This window comes from Saimiri boliviensis, chromosome 8 (assembly GCF_048565385.1).
Source record: "Saimiri boliviensis isolate mSaiBol1 chromosome 8, mSaiBol1.pri, whole genome shotgun sequence".
Taxonomy (NCBI): domain Eukaryota; kingdom Metazoa; phylum Chordata; class Mammalia; order Primates; family Cebidae; genus Saimiri; species Saimiri boliviensis.
Window position 1 is genome coordinate 103,229,153 of NC_133456.1, and position 19,070 is coordinate 103,248,222.

General features: G+C 40.8%; 1 protein-coding gene across 5 annotated transcripts in view; it reads left to right on the plus strand.

Annotated features, from left to right (window-relative positions):
• Positions 1-6,707: 6,707 nt before the first annotated feature.
• Positions 6,708-19,070, plus strand: part of NSUN6 (NOP2/Sun RNA methyltransferase 6) — a 59,919-nt gene continuing 47,556 nt past the window's right edge. For 2 of the 5 annotated variants that reach the window (XM_039478785.2, XM_074404963.1), the window contains exons 1-3: positions 6,708-7,217; positions 12,045-12,200; positions 18,991-19,070. In XM_039478785.2, coding sequence (XP_039334719.1) covers positions 7,143-7,217; positions 12,045-12,200; positions 18,991-19,070 — 311 coding nt within the window. In that variant the 5' untranslated portion in view covers positions 6,708-7,142. Of the gene's footprint in view, positions 7,218-7,658; positions 7,766-12,044; positions 12,201-18,990 lie in introns of those variants that run through there. The other 3 variants (XM_074404964.1, XM_074404966.1, XM_074404967.1) reach the window with 3 other exon arrangements.

A 19,070-nucleotide genomic window follows, 5' to 3' on the forward strand; every position in this document is an offset into this window, starting at 1 on the left:
CAAACTAGATTCTGTAACAGCTTCTTCAATTGTTAGACATGGATATAAACCACATTCTGCTTTTTTTTCCCCTGGCTTTTGGATTTCTAAGAAAACCATTTCTGAAAAGAACAAAGCATCTTGGTATGAAAATGCAGAGATTTGAAGCAAAAAGCTAATGATTTCTTAAACATTTTTATGATATTTTAGAGACAGTTAAATTTGAATTATACTTCCAGTTTTAACGAAGTGGAATGAATATTTATTTGAAGAGGGCTGTTGATATTTTTATTTGTTTTGCATCTTTGAAATTTAAGAAAACTTTAATGTTGAAGTTTTCAGCTTGTTAAAATTTACTTTTACTTTTAACACTTTTCTTATGATCAATTTACCTGACAATGAGACTGTTCTAATGTTTTTAAAATATTTTTTCATATTTAAAAGTTTTATTTGCTGATTTGGAAATCTAAAATTTTTACAAATTGGAGGGAAATAAAACTAGCCATAATTATTAAAAGTAGTATGATTGATTAATAGAATATAGTTATATATTATTTGTACAGAAATCATGCTGATGTATCTATAAATCTATTAGAAAAAAATACATTCAAATGCATTTTGCAGGCGGTGTCTCATGCCTGTGATGCTAGCACTTTGGGAGGCCAAGGCAGGTGGACTGCTTGAGCCCAGGAATTAGACCAGCCTGGAAAACATGGGGAAATACTGTCTCTACAAAAAATACAAAAATTAGATGGACATATCGTTGCACATGTGTAGCCCCAACTAATGGGGTGGCTGAGGCAAGATGCTTATTTGAGCCAGGGAGGTCGAGGCTGCAGTGGGTTAAGATCGTGCCTCTGGACTCCAGCCTAGGTGGCAGAGTGAGACCCTGTCTGAACCAAAAAAAAGTGTGTGTGGGGAGGGGGTGGAATTTTAACTTATATTCTTGTTTTTTTTTTTTTGTTTTTTTTTTTTGAGACAGAGTTTCGCTCTTGTTACCCAGGCTGGAGTGCAATGGCGTGATCTCGGCTCACCGCAACCTCCGCCTCCTGGGTTCAGGCAATTCTCCTGCCTCAGCCTCCTGAGTAGCTGGGATTACAGGCACGCGCCACCATGCCCAGCTCATTTTTTGTATTTTTAGTAGAGACGGGGTTTCACCATGTTGACCAGGATGGTCTCGATCTCTTGACCTCATGATCCACCCGCCTCAGCCTCCCAAAGTGCTGGGATTACAGGCTTGAGCCACCGCGCCCGGCTATAACTTATATTCTTAAGTGTTCATTGGAAATTAATTCCTTTAATTAAATTGGAATCCCAGTAAATTTTCTGCCCAGTTCAACAAAATATTTTGTTGAAGTTCAAGGAAGAAAAATGCCAAACAACATGGGAATTTAAAAAATAAAACTATATCTAATATGTTTTTAAAAGGAACTATTATAAAGTAACTTCAAATAATACTTGGAAGAGCTAGCTGTAGCTGTAATTGAATTCAATTTATTACTCATACAACTCAGATCAATTTGTCCATTACTTTTTTTTTTTTTGAGACAAAGTCTTGCTCTGTCACCCAGGCCAAAGTGCAGTGGTGCAATCTCGGCTCACTGCAACCTCCACCTCCCAGGTTCAAGGAATTCTCCTGCCTCAGCCTCCTCAGTAGCTGGGATTACAGACACATGCCATCAAACCTGGCTAATTTTTGTATTTTTAGTAGAGATGGGTTTTCACCATGTTGGTCAGGCTGATGTCAAACTCATGACCTCATGATATGCCAGTCCTGGCCTCCCAAAGTGCTTGGATTACAGATGTAAGCCACCATTTTTTAACTTTGCTCAACCTTTAAGGCAGTGCCCATTGTGATTTCAATTTAGTTGATGAGTATCTAGATTAGGTGGGACTGATAGATTTCCCATCAGAAAATTCTCTCATCCATATGGTCTGAAATCAATATGATCTACTTCTTGTCGTGGACCATCCGGGACGAGTAGGCACGTCTGCTGGGGGGTCTCTCGACCTGCAAGAGGGTCCCAATATCTGGAAGAGGGAGTGCGCCTGGAAAAATAATAAAGACAGAGAGAGAGAAAGCGAGGCGTCTGGAGGGCTGATAGGCTGTGCCTAAACAGCAAATTTTATTTTTCAAAGGCCAGGAATAAGTACACTTTCTTGGCTCTGGTTTACTTCATAGCAAGAGGAAATGCAAATGTATACCTCACAGGGCCTATACAATAGAGAAGTCAGATATGCAATCAGTGGTTGTAAAAAGTAACAGAATTTCCTGTAATCACAAAATTTGCTTACATCCAAACATTATTCACAAAGCTTGTTTACATCCAAACATTATTCCTCCTGGCTGCAGGTATCTATGGTTTGACCTTGTTTTAGAACTAAGATGTGAAAAGGTTTTCTGGTTTTGCTCATCAGAATATCTTTTAATCAGATTCTCCTTTGTCTACTCCTGACTCAACTTAACTCAAATTCCCCATTCAGGAGTCTCTGAGTCAGAAATCAAAGCCGCCGGGCGCGGTGGCTCAAGCCTGTAATCCCAGCACTTTGGGAGGCCGATGCGGGTGGATCAGGAGGTCAAAAGATCGAGACCATCCTGGCCAACATGGTGAAACCCCGTCTCTACTAAAAATACAAAAAAGTAGCTGGGCATGGTGGTGCGTGCCTGTAATCCCAGCTACTCAGAAGGCTGAGGCAAGAGAATTGCCTGAACCCAGGAGGCGGAGGTTGCGGTGAGACCGTGCCATTGCACTCCAGCCTGGGTAACAAGAGTGAAACTCCATCTCAAAAAAAAAAAAAAAAAGAAATCGAAGCCATCCCTTATGGTGACATTTGCTTTGCAAATATCGACAGTTAAACCATTATCTAGGGTACAAGGCAGTCAGGTAAGGTTTAAGGCTTATTCTTTTTTTTTTTTTTTTTTTTTTTTTGAGACGGAGTTTCGCTCTTGGCTGGAGTGCAATGGCGCAATCTCGGCTCACCGCAACCTCCGCCTCCTGGACTCAGGCAATTCTCCTGCCTCAGCCTCCTAAGTAGCTGGGATTACAGGCACGCGCCACCACGCCCAGCTAGTTTTTTGTATTTTTAGTAGAGACAGGGTTTCACTATGTTGACCAGGATGGTCTGGATCTCTTGACCTCGTGATCCACCCGCCTCGGCCTCCCAAAGTGCTGGGATTACAGGCTTGAGCCACCGCGCCCGGCTAAGGCTTATTCTTAAAGAGTCATAAAAAGGTTAAAAGCAGGAACCGGTTGCTGGCAGAGGGTCACTTGGTCTAGCAGCAACGCATAATTTTAGGCCCAAACGATATTGTGGTTGATATTAGAAACTGATCATTCATCTTTCAGTTCCTATATTTCCGGATAGCTTGACTGCCTCCAGTAGGAAACTGTGTTTGGGATCTCACACGGGAATATTCCCCACAACTTCTGTAAATATCTATTGAGAGACCAACACTTTTTAGATGCTGTAGGTAATAAAAAAGAAATTAATGTCCCAATTCTGTCGTTAGGAAGAGTGTTGGTAAATTTCTGACAAAGTTGCTTTGTTTACAAAGAAGAGCCATAATACCCTGAGTTTCAAAACATCTACTAGATGTAAAATAGTTGTAGATCTATGACTGGTCACAATTCAGTAATGAGAATTGACATCTCTTCTGTAGTTCAGGGCTCAATGTGACCAGCCTTCCCACATTTGATAAATGCTCCTTCCAACAGGTACTTCAAAGTTTCCATCAAAAATGCATGTAGTCCTTTAGGGGCTCGGCTGCTCAGTGGCAGTCATGGTGGCTTATAAGTTACCCATTTATAGTAGGTTTTTGGCTTCTGAAGCTGATCCAGTTTCTTGAATTGTCTGGTCCTCTCTTCTCTAGAAACAACTTTTCCCCTCTTTACTACCGTCCCATGCCTTCTGGTGAAGCCTCTGACATTTCCCAAAGACCTGAAATCTTCACTCTGACATCTTCCAAACACCTCAAATCTCACAAATGACTTTTCACTATCCTATAGCCATTCCTTCAGTACATGATAACACTTGTTTAAAAATACTATGTAACATTTACTGAGGACTTTGTTCTATCCCTGTTTAAAGCACTCTACCAAATTTGTTTGGTTTTTAGTAAAATTATGCAGCAGGAGCTATTACCTGTATTTAACAGATGAAGAAATTGAAATGTAAACAACTTTAATAATTTGCCCAAGGTTGCAAGAACTGGACTCTGAACCCTAGTAGCCTGACACCAGAGGTCAGGGTCTTAACCATTGCAAAAATACAGATTGCCCAAGAACACTGCTAAACTTCACTCATACATTAAAATACCATTTTCTTTTCAAGAATCTGTGTTGTTTGTTCCTTACTTAGGTCGGAAGTATATGTTCAAGATAAAGCAGCCAGGAGTTTAAGTCTGGCAACAGTTGGACTGTTGAATTTTCAGGGAAGTGTTGTTCCCCAAAGCAAATTATGGTGCTAATTTCCAATGTTACATAAGCATAGCAAGAAAAATGGGAAGTTCTCAGTAAGGTGTATAGTATTATTTCTAGAAATAAAGATGAACCAATCCAAGACTGGTTTAATTGGTTGTTTGTTTAATCCTGGCAGTATTCCAAACTAAATCATATTCATTCTTCCGTTTACTTTCCAGATATTATAGGTCCTAATTTATAGTGTCTCAAAGGCCAAATAAATTTGAGATGCTTAGACTGGAGCTGCTGTACTGATACAGAATTGGATTTATGGGTAAATGGGTGACTATAGGTATCACGTTATCTTCATGGAACTATGTAGGATTGAAATTAGGAGGGAAAGAGTTTCTCTGAATGGAGATAGCTAGAAGCAGAATTAAGACCTTTCTTCCAGGATCAATCTGAAATAACATTTTGACAAGTAATAAGAGGGATGCCTATCACAGAAGAAATAAAAAGGTGACCTGGAAAAATATAAAAAAGGAAGGACTAGATAAAATTTAGTTACAGTCTGGCTGGACGTGATGGTGGACACCTGCAATACCAGCTACTCAGGAAGCTGAGACAGGAGGATCGCTTGAACCCAGCTGATCCTAATGTCTGATTTAGACATTGATCACTTTCAGATCTTTCAGCCATGAAAGAATCCCATGGATTTATTGAATAAATATGGTACGGTCAACGACAAGGTATTGGCTCTAGAAGCCAAATCACCAGTCTTATCCTGGCTTTTTATTTGTGAGACCATGGAAAGTCATTTCAACCCTGGGAACCTTGATTTACTCTTTGAAACAGAGAAAATGGGCCAGGAATGGTGGCTTATGCCTATAATCTCAACACTTTGGGAGGCCGATGTGGGCAGATCATTTGAGGTCAGGAGTTTGAGACCAGCCTGGCCAACATAGGGAAACACCATCTCTACTAAAAATACAAAAATTACCCGGGCCTGGTGGTGCATGCCTGTAATCCCAGCTACTCTGGAAGCCGACGCAGGAGTATCTCTTGAACTGGGAGGCGAAAGTTGCAATGAGTGGAGATCCCACCATGCCACTCCAGCCTGGTGACAGCTCAAAAAAAAAAAAAAAAAAAAAAAGAGAAAATGATAAACACCTTGCAAGTTGTTGTATGGTATAATGGCCATAGAGTATTTTCTACTCTCTCTGGTAAAGAGTCGGTGTATCATAGAAAGTACTTGTTGTGTGTGTGTGTGTGTATAATTAGGTGTGAAAATTAGAGAAAAAAACCCTTTCCTATAGTTATGTGTAAATTACCATGGTGTGCTGCAAAAAACATACGGCAAAGAGACAGGAGAACTATTTTGATTTTACTGTACAATCATAAAATGGCTCAATGACTTTGGTTAGGTACTCTCGTTTTTTTTTTGTTTGTTTGTTTGTTTTTTTGGAGACGGAGTTTCGCTCTTGTTACCCAGGCTGGAGTGCAATGGCACCATCTCGGCTCACCGCAACCTCCGCCTCCTGGGTTCAGGCAATTCTCCTGCCTCAGCCTCCTGAGTAGCTGGGATTACAGGCACACGCCACCATGCCCAGCTACTTTTTTGTATTTTTAGTAGAGACGGGGTTTCACCATGTTGACCAGGATGGTCTCGATCTCTTGACCTCGTGATCCACCCGCCTCGGCCTCCCAAAGTGCTGGGATTACAGGCTTGACCCACCGCGCCCGGCCGGTACTCTCGTTTTTTAAACCTATATCGTTGTCTACTTATGATCATTAAAAAAAAAAAATCATGGCAAGTGTCTCTCAAGCTCTAAAGAATGTCAACTGATACAAGTAGCAGTTAGCCTTATAAACAACGGTAAACATTATCTGTACTTTCAAAAATATGAACAACTAAAACCAGATCTGTACGCCTGAGAGAGGTAAAATCATCTCATGAGATCAAACGGTGACTGATGCGCCCAAGTCCTGGCCTCATCCTCTACTTGGAGGCCATGCAGCACCACAGCAACTGGGCCCCTGCCTTTATTGAGGCCAGCAGCAGCATCTTTCACACGCCATCTGGCCATTTTTCCATTGCCCCTGGCACCCAGCTCTCCAGTACCGAGAACTAAATATTTTCATCCCTTTCGCCAGCGGCCCTTGCCTACTTAAGGCTCCCCAGGACTGGCAGCAGGCAAAAGCGCCTCCCCCATAGGCTTAGGAACCTTCGGGGGCGTGACGTGGCGTAGCGTTGGGGAACTTTGCGGGCGCTGATTGGGGGACCGGAAAAAGCGCGGACCGCAAGCCCCGGACGTGACGTAAGCCGGAAGCGACTTCCGCCGACAAACAGTGGGCGCGTGTTTGGAAACTGGCACAAAGGACCGCAAGCGAGCGAGCTGCTGACTGTCTGCCTTACTGATTTGCGTCCGTCTCAGCACAGATTCAATTGCTAAGACTTTTTTTTCTCTCTTTTTTTGGTTCCTTGCAACGTAAGTGGCATTGGCTCAGTGATTTCCGTGAGCATCTCCACGAGAAAACATTACCTCGGTGAGGCGTGGTGGAGACCAAACCAGGCAGCCGCTTCTAATCCGCTATGTTTGAAAAAGCGTGGACTTACTTTTGCATCTCCAAATTTAACTCAGCTTGATCGGCTAGATTTTCTTCAGTATTTGGTGTCAAGCCCCTCGTCATTATTAATTCGGAAAGAGGAAAAAACACAGTTTTCCAGCGTTTCTCTTGGTGGAGAGCTAAGCAACAGGGAAAATGTCTGTTTTCCCTAAGGTATCTTTGAGACCCGAGGTTGAAAACTATCTTAAGGAAGGCTTTGTGAATAAGGAGGTAGGTCAGCTAACGATGTTAGATATTTTGCGAAAACAAATATTCACACACTCTATAGAAATAGAAAACAGTCTAAAGGGAAATCTTTAGAGCCATCGTTTCTTACTACTTTATCCAAATGTAAAAATACCAATATGATTCTTCAGGTATTAAAGCTTACTGAGATACGAGGTGAATAAAGTATATGTTTGAACATTTAGGAACGGAAAAGAAGGGAGAGGTGCGTGTGCCTGTCAGGCGTGGCACAAAGGGTTACAAGGATGAACAAGAAAAGGTGCCTGTCTTCAAGTCGAATTTTAAAAGAGCGCTTGCTCTGGCTCTCAGGTGAAAAGGATTCTGTAATTTGTTGCGTGCCTCTTTTATGCCAATAGTTGTGCTAGGTGATTTGCGTATTTTAATCGTAATTTTTTTTTTTCGTGAAGGTTTGTTCCCATTTTAATAGATGAGAAAATGAGTGTTCAAGGAATTGTGTAACTGACCCAAGTTGACACAGCTATCAAGTAACTGCTGAAATCTGGAGGGAAAGAGTTCAGGTGTAATGAACAAAGGTACAGCTTTTGACTCTCAGGCACTTGATTAGCATTCCAGGGCTTTGTAAATTGTAGCTTAACCTCGATTTTTCTCCTCTGTGAAAAATTGAGATTGTTTAAAAATATTTTACCAGGTTGTTTTATGATATTAAACGTAAGTGAAAACAACTAGCATTGCTTTGGCGTGTTAAGTCCTCAAAAAAATGTTAATTTTGTTGGCTATTGGCAGTGCCTACCACAGATGTCTTCCATAAATGTGGATTGTCTTTGATTGCAAAGCCTGTCCTCTCTTCCACTTTACCATGCTGCCTCTAAGCAACTTTGTTTCTTCCAAAACTTTAGTATTTTATTCAAATTAACACCAGTTAAATGTTATTTTTTTTTTCCGGACGGAGTCTTGCAGTGTTACCCAGGCTAGAGTGCAATGGCCCAATCTTAGCTCGTTGTAACCTCCGCCTCCTGAGTTCCAGCAGTTCTCTTGCCTCAGCCTCCCAAATAGCTGGGACTACAGGCGCCTGCCACCGCATCCTGCTAATTTTTGTATTTTTTTTTTTTTAAAGAGAAAAAAAATTTATTGTAATATAAAATGCACTTATAAAATGTCCACCAGAAGGCATGTAATTCTTCACTGCTATATAAATTTATTGGGAATATGTTATTCACCATCTAGTTATGATAATGCCACTTAAAACAAACTGTAAACGATGAGTTATACTCTATAACAAATGCATCACTGATTTTCAGCAATCATTGGTTTAATAATAGTTTAAGACTATAATCACATCTATATTCTGGAATGTCCATTTACTTTAATGTAGTGTAGAATTTAGAGTATAATTGCACATAGATGGTACAGAAAAAACATTCACTTCTACATTTTTTTTTTTTTTTTTTTTTTTTTGAGACGGAGTTTCGCTCTTGTTACCCAGGCTGGAGTGCAATGGCGCGATCTCGGCTCACCGCAACCTCCGCCTCCTGGGTTCAGGCAATTCTCCTGCCTCAGCCTCCTGAGTAGCTGGGATTACAGGCACCTGCCACCATGCCCAGCTAAATTTTTTGTGTTTTTAGTAGAGGCGGGGTTTCACCGTGTTGACCTGGATGGTCTCGATCTCTTGACCTCGTGATCCACCCACCTCGGCCTCCCAAAGTGCTGGGATTACAGGCTTTTTTTTTTTTTTTTTTTTTTTTTTTTTTTTTTTTTTTTTGAGATGGAGTTTTGCTCTTGTTACCCAGGCTGGAGTGCAATGGCACGATCTCGGCTCACTGCAACCTCCGCCTCCTGGGTTCAGGCAATTCTCCTCTCCTGCCTCAGCGTCCTGCGTAGCTGGGATTACAGGCACGCGCCACCATGCCCAGCTAATTTTTGTATTTTTAGTAGAGACGGGGTTTCACCTTGTTGACCAGGATGGTCTCGATCTCCTGACCTCGTGATCCACCCGCCTCAGCCTCCGAAAGTGCTGGGATTACAGGCTTGAGCCACCGCGCCCGGCCCTAAATTATTTTATACCTTCATGACAGGTAGTCTTCCTGACTGAAAATAACAGCTTTAGGCCGGGCGTGGTGGCTCAAGCCTGTAATCCCAGCACTTTGGGAGGCCGAGGCGGGTGGATCACGAGGTCGAGAGATCGAGACCATCCTGGTCAACATGGTGAAACCCCGTCTCTACTAAAAATACAAAAAATTAGCTGGGCATGGTGGCGCGTGCCTGTAATCCCAGCTACTTAGGAGGCTGAGGCAGGAGAATTGCCTGAGCCCAGGAGGCGGAGGTTGCAGTGAGCCGAGATCGTGCCATTGCACTCCAGCCTGGGTAACAAGAGTGAAACTCCGTCTCAAAAAAAAAAAAAAAAAAGAAAATAACAGCTTTAGCTATGGTCTGCAACACACCTCCAGGATTTTTTTTTTTTTTTTTTTGAGACAGAGTCTCACTCTGTCACCAGGCGCTAGGCTGGAGTGCAATGGCACAATCTCCGCTCACTGCAACCTCTGCCTCCTGGGTTCAGGCAGTTCTCCTGCCTCAGCCTCCCGAATAGCTGGGACTACAGGCACGCGCTACCACGCCCAGCTAATTTTTGTATTTTTTTTAGTAGAGACGGGGTTTCACCATGTTGGCCAGGATAGTCTCGATCTCTTGACCTTGTGATCCGCCCACCTCGGCCTCCCAAAGTGCTGGGATTACAGGCTTGAGCCACCGCGCCCGGCCGACCTCCAGGATTCTTAATGCAATAGTTTGGGTGTCTGTGTGTCAGTCTACATGTTCACTCATGGAACAACTTGTATCTTTAGTAAACAAGTGCAACATTATTGTCAGTTACTTTGCATGTTTAAATATTATAGTCTGATTATTTGTAAACAAACAAAACCCCACACAAATACTCTAAATTCTATTTTAAAAATCTGTCAACCCGTAATTATTCTAATATGCTTTACTTACTTGAACACAAATTTCTGAAAGGTGCATATATTACCTTAGATAATAAGGTTTAGAAATGAGTGCTTCACACTATGAAATGTGCATTTCTGATATTTGATTTACGCAGCATAAAGTTTAGATCAAGAAATTACAAATCCTGGATCCCCATAGTTCATTTAGAAAATGCCTCAAAGTTATGGCTCTTGCAGCAGGTTTGACAGATTAACCATGAAGTGTTCTTGATCCCTCCATTTCAAGTATCAGAAAAATACAAGGCTCAAAATCTCTCTGGGTTTTAACTGAAAATACAAAGCATTAGAAAACAGCTAAACATGTTTTGATAGTTTTTGTATTTTTTAATAGAGATGGGGTTTCACCATTTTGGCCAGGCTGGTCTCAAACTCCTGACCTTGCGATCAGCCTACCTCGCCCTTCCAAAAGTGCTGGTATTACAGGCATGAGCCACTGTGCCTGGCCTCATTTTTGAATGTTACTGAAGCCATGACATTTAGATTTGATTCCTACGTTTCATTTCCACAGATTACGTTGAGGGACTAGACTGTATGGAAAGAAAAAATACATTCTGTTGATTTCAAGAGACTTGAAATATAAGACATGTTAAGAGAAGTAGGGTCACTCCACAGTTTTTTTCAGCAGATTTTAAAATGGCGAACATTGTTTTATAAAGAAGATCCACAGGTCTTTGACGCCACCTCTGCTTCAAGAGTCTCATCAATAGTATGGTTTTACAAAAAGAAAAGCTGTGCCTTTGTGAAAAGTATTGATGGGAAAGGAATATTAAGTTTCTTGTTTTTTTGTTTGTTTTTGAGACGGTCTCACTCTTGCTCAGGTTGGAGTGCAGTGGCGCAATCTCACTTCACTGCTGCTTCGACCTCTGGGACTCAAGCGATCCTCTCACCTTAGCCTCCTGAGTAGCTGGGACCACAGACAGGGGCCACCATATCTGGCTGATATTTGTATTGTTCGTAGAGATGGGGTTTCACCATGTTGCCCAGACTGAATGTTCGGTTTTGATAAGACTAAACCTTAAGAAATACTGAAGACTTTAAGGCTAATGGATTAGGCTAACAAGCGGTTTGTCAGGATTCTGTAGAGCAGGGTTTAGTCAAATATGAAAAGAAAAGAAACATGTTTCTTGAGAAGCTTCGATTAATTACAAGTGAACATTGTTTGAGTCTTTATATCGTCATATCTGACAGGTGTCTTTGCAACTCATCATTTTTGGAAAATACGTGTTACATTTAATACCATGTTATATTTAATAAAAAGATAATATACAATATATATTAATATATATTGTATTTATTATTAATATAAATAATTTAATAATAAAAATTACATTTAATAATAAAAAGCTGATGTTCTGGGGGAATCTTTGAATGGCAGTGACTATATCATTGTTACTTATTCTTTAAATATTGGCCTTTTAATAGGATATCACCCAGTTTTCTCTTGGATATGCTGTTAAGTTAGCTAACATCTAGCTAACTTGGGTATAATGTCAGCTCTACAGAGATGATGTATTGGTAACGCATCATAAATAGACTGAATTCGTGAATTTATGTGAGCAAATGTAGCAGATATTAATATTTGCAAAATGTCCATAATGCTTTGAAGTTTAGGCAATGTTTTTCTAAGCCCTTTATGTCAGGCATTTTCTTAGTTGTATATTACCACGTTTAAGCCAAAGAAACCTGTAAAGTATTACTATTTCCTTAGTGTCATTGACATATAAACAATACATCAAAATGGAGTGGAGTTGAATAATTTCTAAATGATGTTTAATTAGATGCAATGAATATGTAAGCATGTTCTGCTGACTTTTGGATTCTTAAGAAATTTAAACATTCACTTGTGCTTTTTTAGATTGTGTCAGCTTTCGGTAAAGAAGCAGCAGAAAGGAAGTTTGAAACTTTGTTAAAACACCTGTCACATCCTCCATCATTCACAACTGTCAGAGTGAATACACATTTAGCCTCAGTACAACATGTGAAAAATCTATTACTTGATGAACTTCAGAAGGTTTGTAGAAATTTTCTGTTGTTTTTACATAATTGCATTTTTGCAATCTGACATACTGTTCTCCATTAAAATCCTGTGAATGATATAATATGCTTCTAATTTTACAGATAAGGAGATTGATGATCATGAATGCTAAATTGTTCAAAGTTATCCTAGGTAGTAATGCTGGAACTTGACCCTAGTACTTCTCATTGCAAATTTATTCATTTTTTGATGACTAACAAGCTCATTAAACCCCTCTGGGCCTCATTAAAGTGGGCCTCAGTAGCTTCAACATTAAAATAAGAGTGAAGAAATACAGTCTAACCTTAAAATCCTGTGGGTTTGTGATAAGCACCATGTAATGACCAGGAAAACAGATTGTATAGCTGAGATAAGCCCAGAGGTGAGGAGGTACATGCTAAATACTTAACGAATTATAGTGTTAATTGACATAAAAAATAGATGTTGTAGGCCAGGTGTGGTGGCTTATGCCTGTAATCCCAGCACTTTGGGAGGCTGAGGTGTGTGCATCACCTGAGGTCACAAGTTCGAGACCAGCCTGGCCAACATGGTGAAACTCTGTCTTTACTAAAACTATAAAAATTAGCCAGGCATGGTGGTGAGTACCTGTAATCCCAGCTTCTTGGGAGGCTGAGGCTGGAGAATCACTTGAACCCAGGAGGCGGAGGTGCAGTGAGCCAAGATTGTGCCATTACACTCTAGCCTGGGCGGAACTCCGTCTCAAAAAAAAATTGGGCCAGGTATGTGGGTCATGCCTGTAATCCCAGCACTTCGGTAGACCGAAGCCAGTGGATCACATGAGGCCAGGACTTGGGGACCAGCCTGGGCAGTATGATGAAACCCCGTCTCTACTAAAAATACAAAAAAATTAGGCATGATGGCACATGCCTGTGATCCTGGCTACTTGAGAGACAGAGGCATGAGAATTTCAGAACCCAGGAAGCGGAGACTGCACTTAGCCAAAGTCATGCCATTGCATTCCAGCCTGGGTAATAGAGTGAGACTGTCTCCAAAAAAAAAAAAAAAAAAAAAGACGTTGAAGCACTGTATGTTTCGTGAGACCAGGAAATTAGAACAGTATAATAAATCTGAATCTATTTTCAATGTAAAACAGCATGAGACTTTTTTTATTCAACCAATAAAATAGTTTTGGCGAAATATTCCTCTTACAGATGAAAACAGTATTATAAAATGCCATTTATGACTTCTAAGCAGAAAAGTATTTGAATTATCTTGTTTATATTTTACTTTTTTGTTTTTGAAAGCTTTGCCTTATGTGTTTCATATACTGTACACTGAAATTTACCTCAAAAGAAATGTAAGATGTAGAAAAATCGATGCCTGAGGAGTACCACATACATTGCATATTGTAGTTATTTTTTTTTTTTTTTGAGACGGAGTTTCGCTCTTGTTACCCAGGCTGGAGTGCAATGGCAGGATCTCGGCTCACCACAACCTCCACCCCCTGGGTTCAGGCAATTCTCCTGCCTCAGCCTCCTGAGTAGCTGGGATTACAGGCACGCGCCACCATGTCCAGCTAATGTTTTGTATTTTTAGTAGAGACGGGGTTTCACCATGTTGACCAGGATGGTCTCGATCTCTTGACCTCGTGATCCACCCGCCTCGGCCTCCCAAAGTGCTGGGATTACAGGCTTGAGCCACCACGCCCGGCCTTGCATATTGTAGTTATTAAATGACTTATGTCACTGGTAGGTGTCAGCAGACCCATTTCTGCCTTATTTGTATCTGAATTAAAAGCAAGAGGCAATTATGATTAAAGGGTTTCCATTTGTAAATCACAAGCTGTGTTTACTCTAGTTATTTGGAAAACTTCAGAAAACTATCGCTGATTGACTTATCCCCCTTTTTTTTTTTTTTTTTTTTTTTGAGACGGAGTTTCGCTCTTGTTACCCAGGCTGGAGTGCAATGGCGCTATCTCGGCTCACCGCAACCTCCACCTCCTGGGTTCAGGCAATTCTCCTGCCTCAGCCTCCTGAGTAGCTGGGATTACAGGCACGCGCCACCATGTCCAGCTAATGTTTTGTATTTTTAGTAGAGACGGGGTTTCACCATGTTGACCAGGATGGTCTCGATCTCTTGACCTCATGATCCACCCGCCTCGGCCTCCCAAGGGCTGGGATTACAGGCTTGAGCCACCACGCCCGGCCAACTTATCCTCTTTTAAACAATCTCATTATTACATTTATGGACCCTGTCATACTCTCCTTAAGAGCAATTCTGTAAATACCAAGTTGTGAGTAGACGACCAAGTTAGAAGATGAACCAGTTAGGGTATTTGAGTGTATGAGACCAAACCTTAGTATAATAATTAAATAATATTTTTAAAAAATTAATCTGATTTTATAGATAGCAATAATTATATTGAGAGTAATGACATTAGACATTAAACATAAGCAGTTGCCCTAAGCAACTAAAGTAATTACTTTTCTGTAGCCGTGCATATGTTTTCAGGTAATTAAAAGGAAACTGTTCTGAGGCCCAGTGGAAGTATCCATAACTCAGGCACATCCAGATATACTTTATTATTATTTTTCTTAGCAAATAACTTCCAGAACCTGGATATTTTAGTATCCTAGTCTGAATATGCAAGATCCTATGGGCTAGGATCACTCTGGGCTTTGGGTTCCTTTCCTTAAACGTTAAGGTTGGACAGGGAAGCCTGGGTCAGAGTCACTAGATAGCATTACCTGATTCTAGCAAGAAGCAGTACTTGGAGGAGGCTTAGGGCATAGGTTTTCTTTTTCCTTTCACATTGAAAAGTTCACGTGTCCTAGAGAGATGTCCTGAATACTGTGACATAAAAGTAAGTGTTTTCTCCTCAGTGTCTCTGTACCACATTCTTAATTTTTTTTTAATTGGAGTCTTACTCTGTTGCTTAGACTGGAGTGCAGTGGCGCAATCTCGGCTCTCTACAACCACTGCCTCCCGGGTTCAAGCGATTTTGCTGCCTCACCCTCCTGAGTAGCTGGAATTACAGGTATTGGCCGCAGTTCTTGGCTAATTTTGGTATCCTTAGTAGAGATGGGATTTCATTATGTTGGCCAGGCTGATCTCAAACTCCTCACGTCAAGTGATCCGCCTGCCTTGGTCTCCTGAAGTGCTGGGATTACAGGCATGAATCCTGTATATCCTGTGCCCAACCTGAAATTTAATAAACAGTTTCATTAGGCTGGTGAGACTATGGAGAAGCTGGCATCTTCATACATTGTGGGTGGAAATGTAAATGATATGATCTCTTTGGAAAACTAGTAGTATCTTAAAAAGTTAAACATACTCTACAACCCAGCAATTCCACTCCTAGGTATCTCCCCAAAACAAATGAAAACATATGTCCATACAAATTCTCCAGTGTGCATGTTCATAGCAGCACTACTTATAATAGTCAAAAGGGGACACTCCAAATATTCATCAGCTCCTAAGTAGATAAACAAAATGTGATATATTCATACAGTAGAATCCTTCAGTAATAAAAATCATGAAGTACAATGAACTGATAAATGCTACAGCATGGATTAACCTTAAAAATACTAAGTGAAAGAAGCTAGACACAGATGCTACATACTGTATTACAGGCTGAGCATCTCTTATCTGAAATGCTTGGGACCAGAAGTGTTTTAAATTTTGGATTTTTTGGATTTTGGAATATTTGAATATAATGAGAGATTTCAGATACGGGACCCAAGTTTAACATGAAATTCTTTTATGTTTCATGTTCACCTCATGTATGTAGGCTGAATGTAATTTTATACAATATTTTATGTAATTTTGTGCAGGAAATCGTTTGTATACATGAAACCATCAGAAAGCAAAGGTGTCACTATCTCTGACACTCATGTGGACAGTGTGGTTGTTCGGCGTCACTATCATTCCTGACTGAATTTATATACAGAGAAAATATTTATATAATTGTTTTCTTTTTGAGAGGGAGTCTCACTCTGTCACCCAAGCTGGAGTGCAACAGTGCGATCTCAGCTCACTGCAACCTCTGCCTCCTGGGTTCAAGCAGTTCTCCTGCCTCAGCTTCCTGAGTAGCTGGGATTACCGGCACGCGCAACCATACCCGGCTAATTTTGGTATTAGAGGTGGGGTTTCACCATGTTGGCCAGGCTGGTCTCGAACTCCTAACCTCAGGTGATCTGCGTGCCTTAGCCTCCCAAAGTGCTGGGATTACAGGTGTGAGCCACTGCGCCTGGCCTATACATTTTCTTATACTTATTCATATGTAAGTATTTAACAGTAAAAAAAGAAAAAGACATACCATTAATACATATTGCATTCAGGGTAACTGAGCAGCACGTAGCATTACTATTATAACTGAGTTAGCTACTCAGCAACAAAAACAAAAACACAGTAGGCTGGATAAACACTGCTGTAAGCCTGCATTTTTACTTTGGTCCAGGTCAAGTATGGAATTTTCTACTTCTGGCATCATGTCAGCACTCAAAAAGTTTTGGATTTGTAACAGTTCAGATTTTTAGACTAGGGATGAATTTGGTCTGTATTCCGTTTATGTGAAATGTCCAGAAAAGGCACATTTATAGAGAAAGAAAGATAGTGGTTACCTAGCAATGGGGACAGGGATTGACTGCCAGCGAGCATGAAGGATCTTTGTAGGATGATGGAAATTGTCTAAGACTGGAGAACAATTCTTTAAATTTACTAAAAGTCAATGAATTGTACATTTAAAATGGGCGAAATTTGTGGAATGTAAATTATCTCAATAAGGCTGTTTTAAAATGGCATAGGACAGTCAGCCGGGTGCGGTGGCTCAAGCCTGTAATCCCAGCACTTTGGGAGGCTGAGGCGGGTGGATCACGAGGTCGAGAGATCGAGACCATCCTGGTCAACATGGTGAAACCCTGTCTCTACTAAAGATACAAAAAATTAGCTGGGCGTGGTGGCACGTGCCTGTAATCCCAGCTACTCAGGAGGCTGAGGCAGGAGAATTGCCTGAGCTCAGGAGACGGAGGTTGCGGTGAGCCGAGATCGCGCCATTGCACTCCAGCCTGGGTAACAAGAGCGAAACTCCGTCTCAAAAAAAAAAAAAAATGGCATAGGGCAGAAACAAGCATTAAAAGTAGGTGTTGATATGCTTGGTTTGGAAAAAAATGTTTGTGTTGTTATGAAGGGTATGTTTTATGGGTTTTATTTTTATACTGTATCATCTTAACATGCTCCTAATTGAAAGAGAGAGACAGTGGCCTTTGGTTTGACAAGCTTTGATCTCTGTATAAGCTGTTTCCTCAGTGTAAAGCAAATGTTACTTATAAAACAAAACAAAAGTCAAAATTCATTCTCTTCTTTGGCGAGAGCTGTTCCCTGTAATTGATACTGTCAAAGGCTATCAAAATGATGAAGGGGGAAGGAAAGAGAAAGGAAGAAGGGTTTGATTGAATGAGGTGGAATTTATCCTTCAAATTGCTTATTATCTGTTGGATATGGTTATAATCTGAAATATCCTTTGTCTGGAAGAAGCAGAAGTCCATAGAGCTGGTGACTTGGTAGATAGAAAGTTATATTTCTAAAATAAGCACAATTATTTTCTGTTCCCTTATCAACTTAGTAAGGTGATCTGAGAAGTTTTTTGTAGATAGTGTGTGGATTCTGTGGGGCAATGCAAACCTGTATTGTTATCGCTCTTTTATGTAGCATGTGAAAATGGAGTTGATAAACCCTAGCCTGATAGAGTATACAGTCCCTGTCATCCAGTTCTCTATGTAGCTGGTTTTTTGTTTGTTTTTGAGAAGGAGTCTCGCTCTGTTGCCCAGGCTGGAGTGCACTGGCGTGATCTTGGCTCACCGCAACCTCCACCTCCTGGATTCAAGCAATTCTCCTATCTCAGTCTCCTAAGTAGCTGGGATTACAGATGCATGCTGCCACACCTAGGTAGTTTTTTGGATTTTTAGTAGAGACGTGTTTTCACTGTGTTCTCCAGTCTGGCCTTGAACTCCTGAGCTCAGGCAATCCACTTGCCTCAGCCTCCTGAAGTGCTAGGATTACAGGTGTCAGCCACCACCCCCGGCCAGCTGTTTTTTATTCTGTGTAGGGTGCCCACTTGTCTTCTGCTTGTGTCAGTGGTACACTGGTACCTATTTAACAACCAGTTTCTGGGAAAAATAACTAATTTGTGGTGTCTGCTGATTTCTGTGGTGTGAATACTCACCTGGTTCCCTGGTAGCTACATGCATGACTGTGGAGTTCAGAAGAGATGCACGCAGTGGCTCTGCTGAGCTGGTATGAGCTGGCTCCCGCACCTGTACCTGCTTTCAGTGTGACAGCCTTCCAGTTCGCTTATAATGGAGGATATCAAAAATGCCGAACCTCGACCATAAACGTTTCTTTTCCTCACCAAAACTGACATGGATGCCACTGTTGATTGTGTATGTTAGGTAGTATTTATTAATAGTAATCTCAGTCTTTAACATCCTATTCAGAGACTTTTCTTAAATGAATACTACATGTAATTCTATATCGAATATTAGTTTTTTAAGTAAATAATTTCAGGTAACCACAGCTTGTGTTTATAATGCCAAACAGTACGCAAAATTGAGTCTTGTAAAGATGTCAGGATACTTCAGAATTAAAATAGAGAGAACATTGTTGTTTTGAGGGCATTTTGATTTTTACAGTACCCCATCGAATAAAGTGAAAGTGCTCCAGAGCTACTAGAGCTTCATGCTGTGGTGGATGATGATACTGAAAAGTTTCGTAAGTTGAAATGTATCAGATGTATCAGTTGCTTTATAATCATGTTTATTTTTAACAGCAGTTGAACGGATTAAGTATTCCTATTCTTCAACATCCAGACCTTCAGGATGTCTTACTTATTCCTGTTGTTGGACCCAG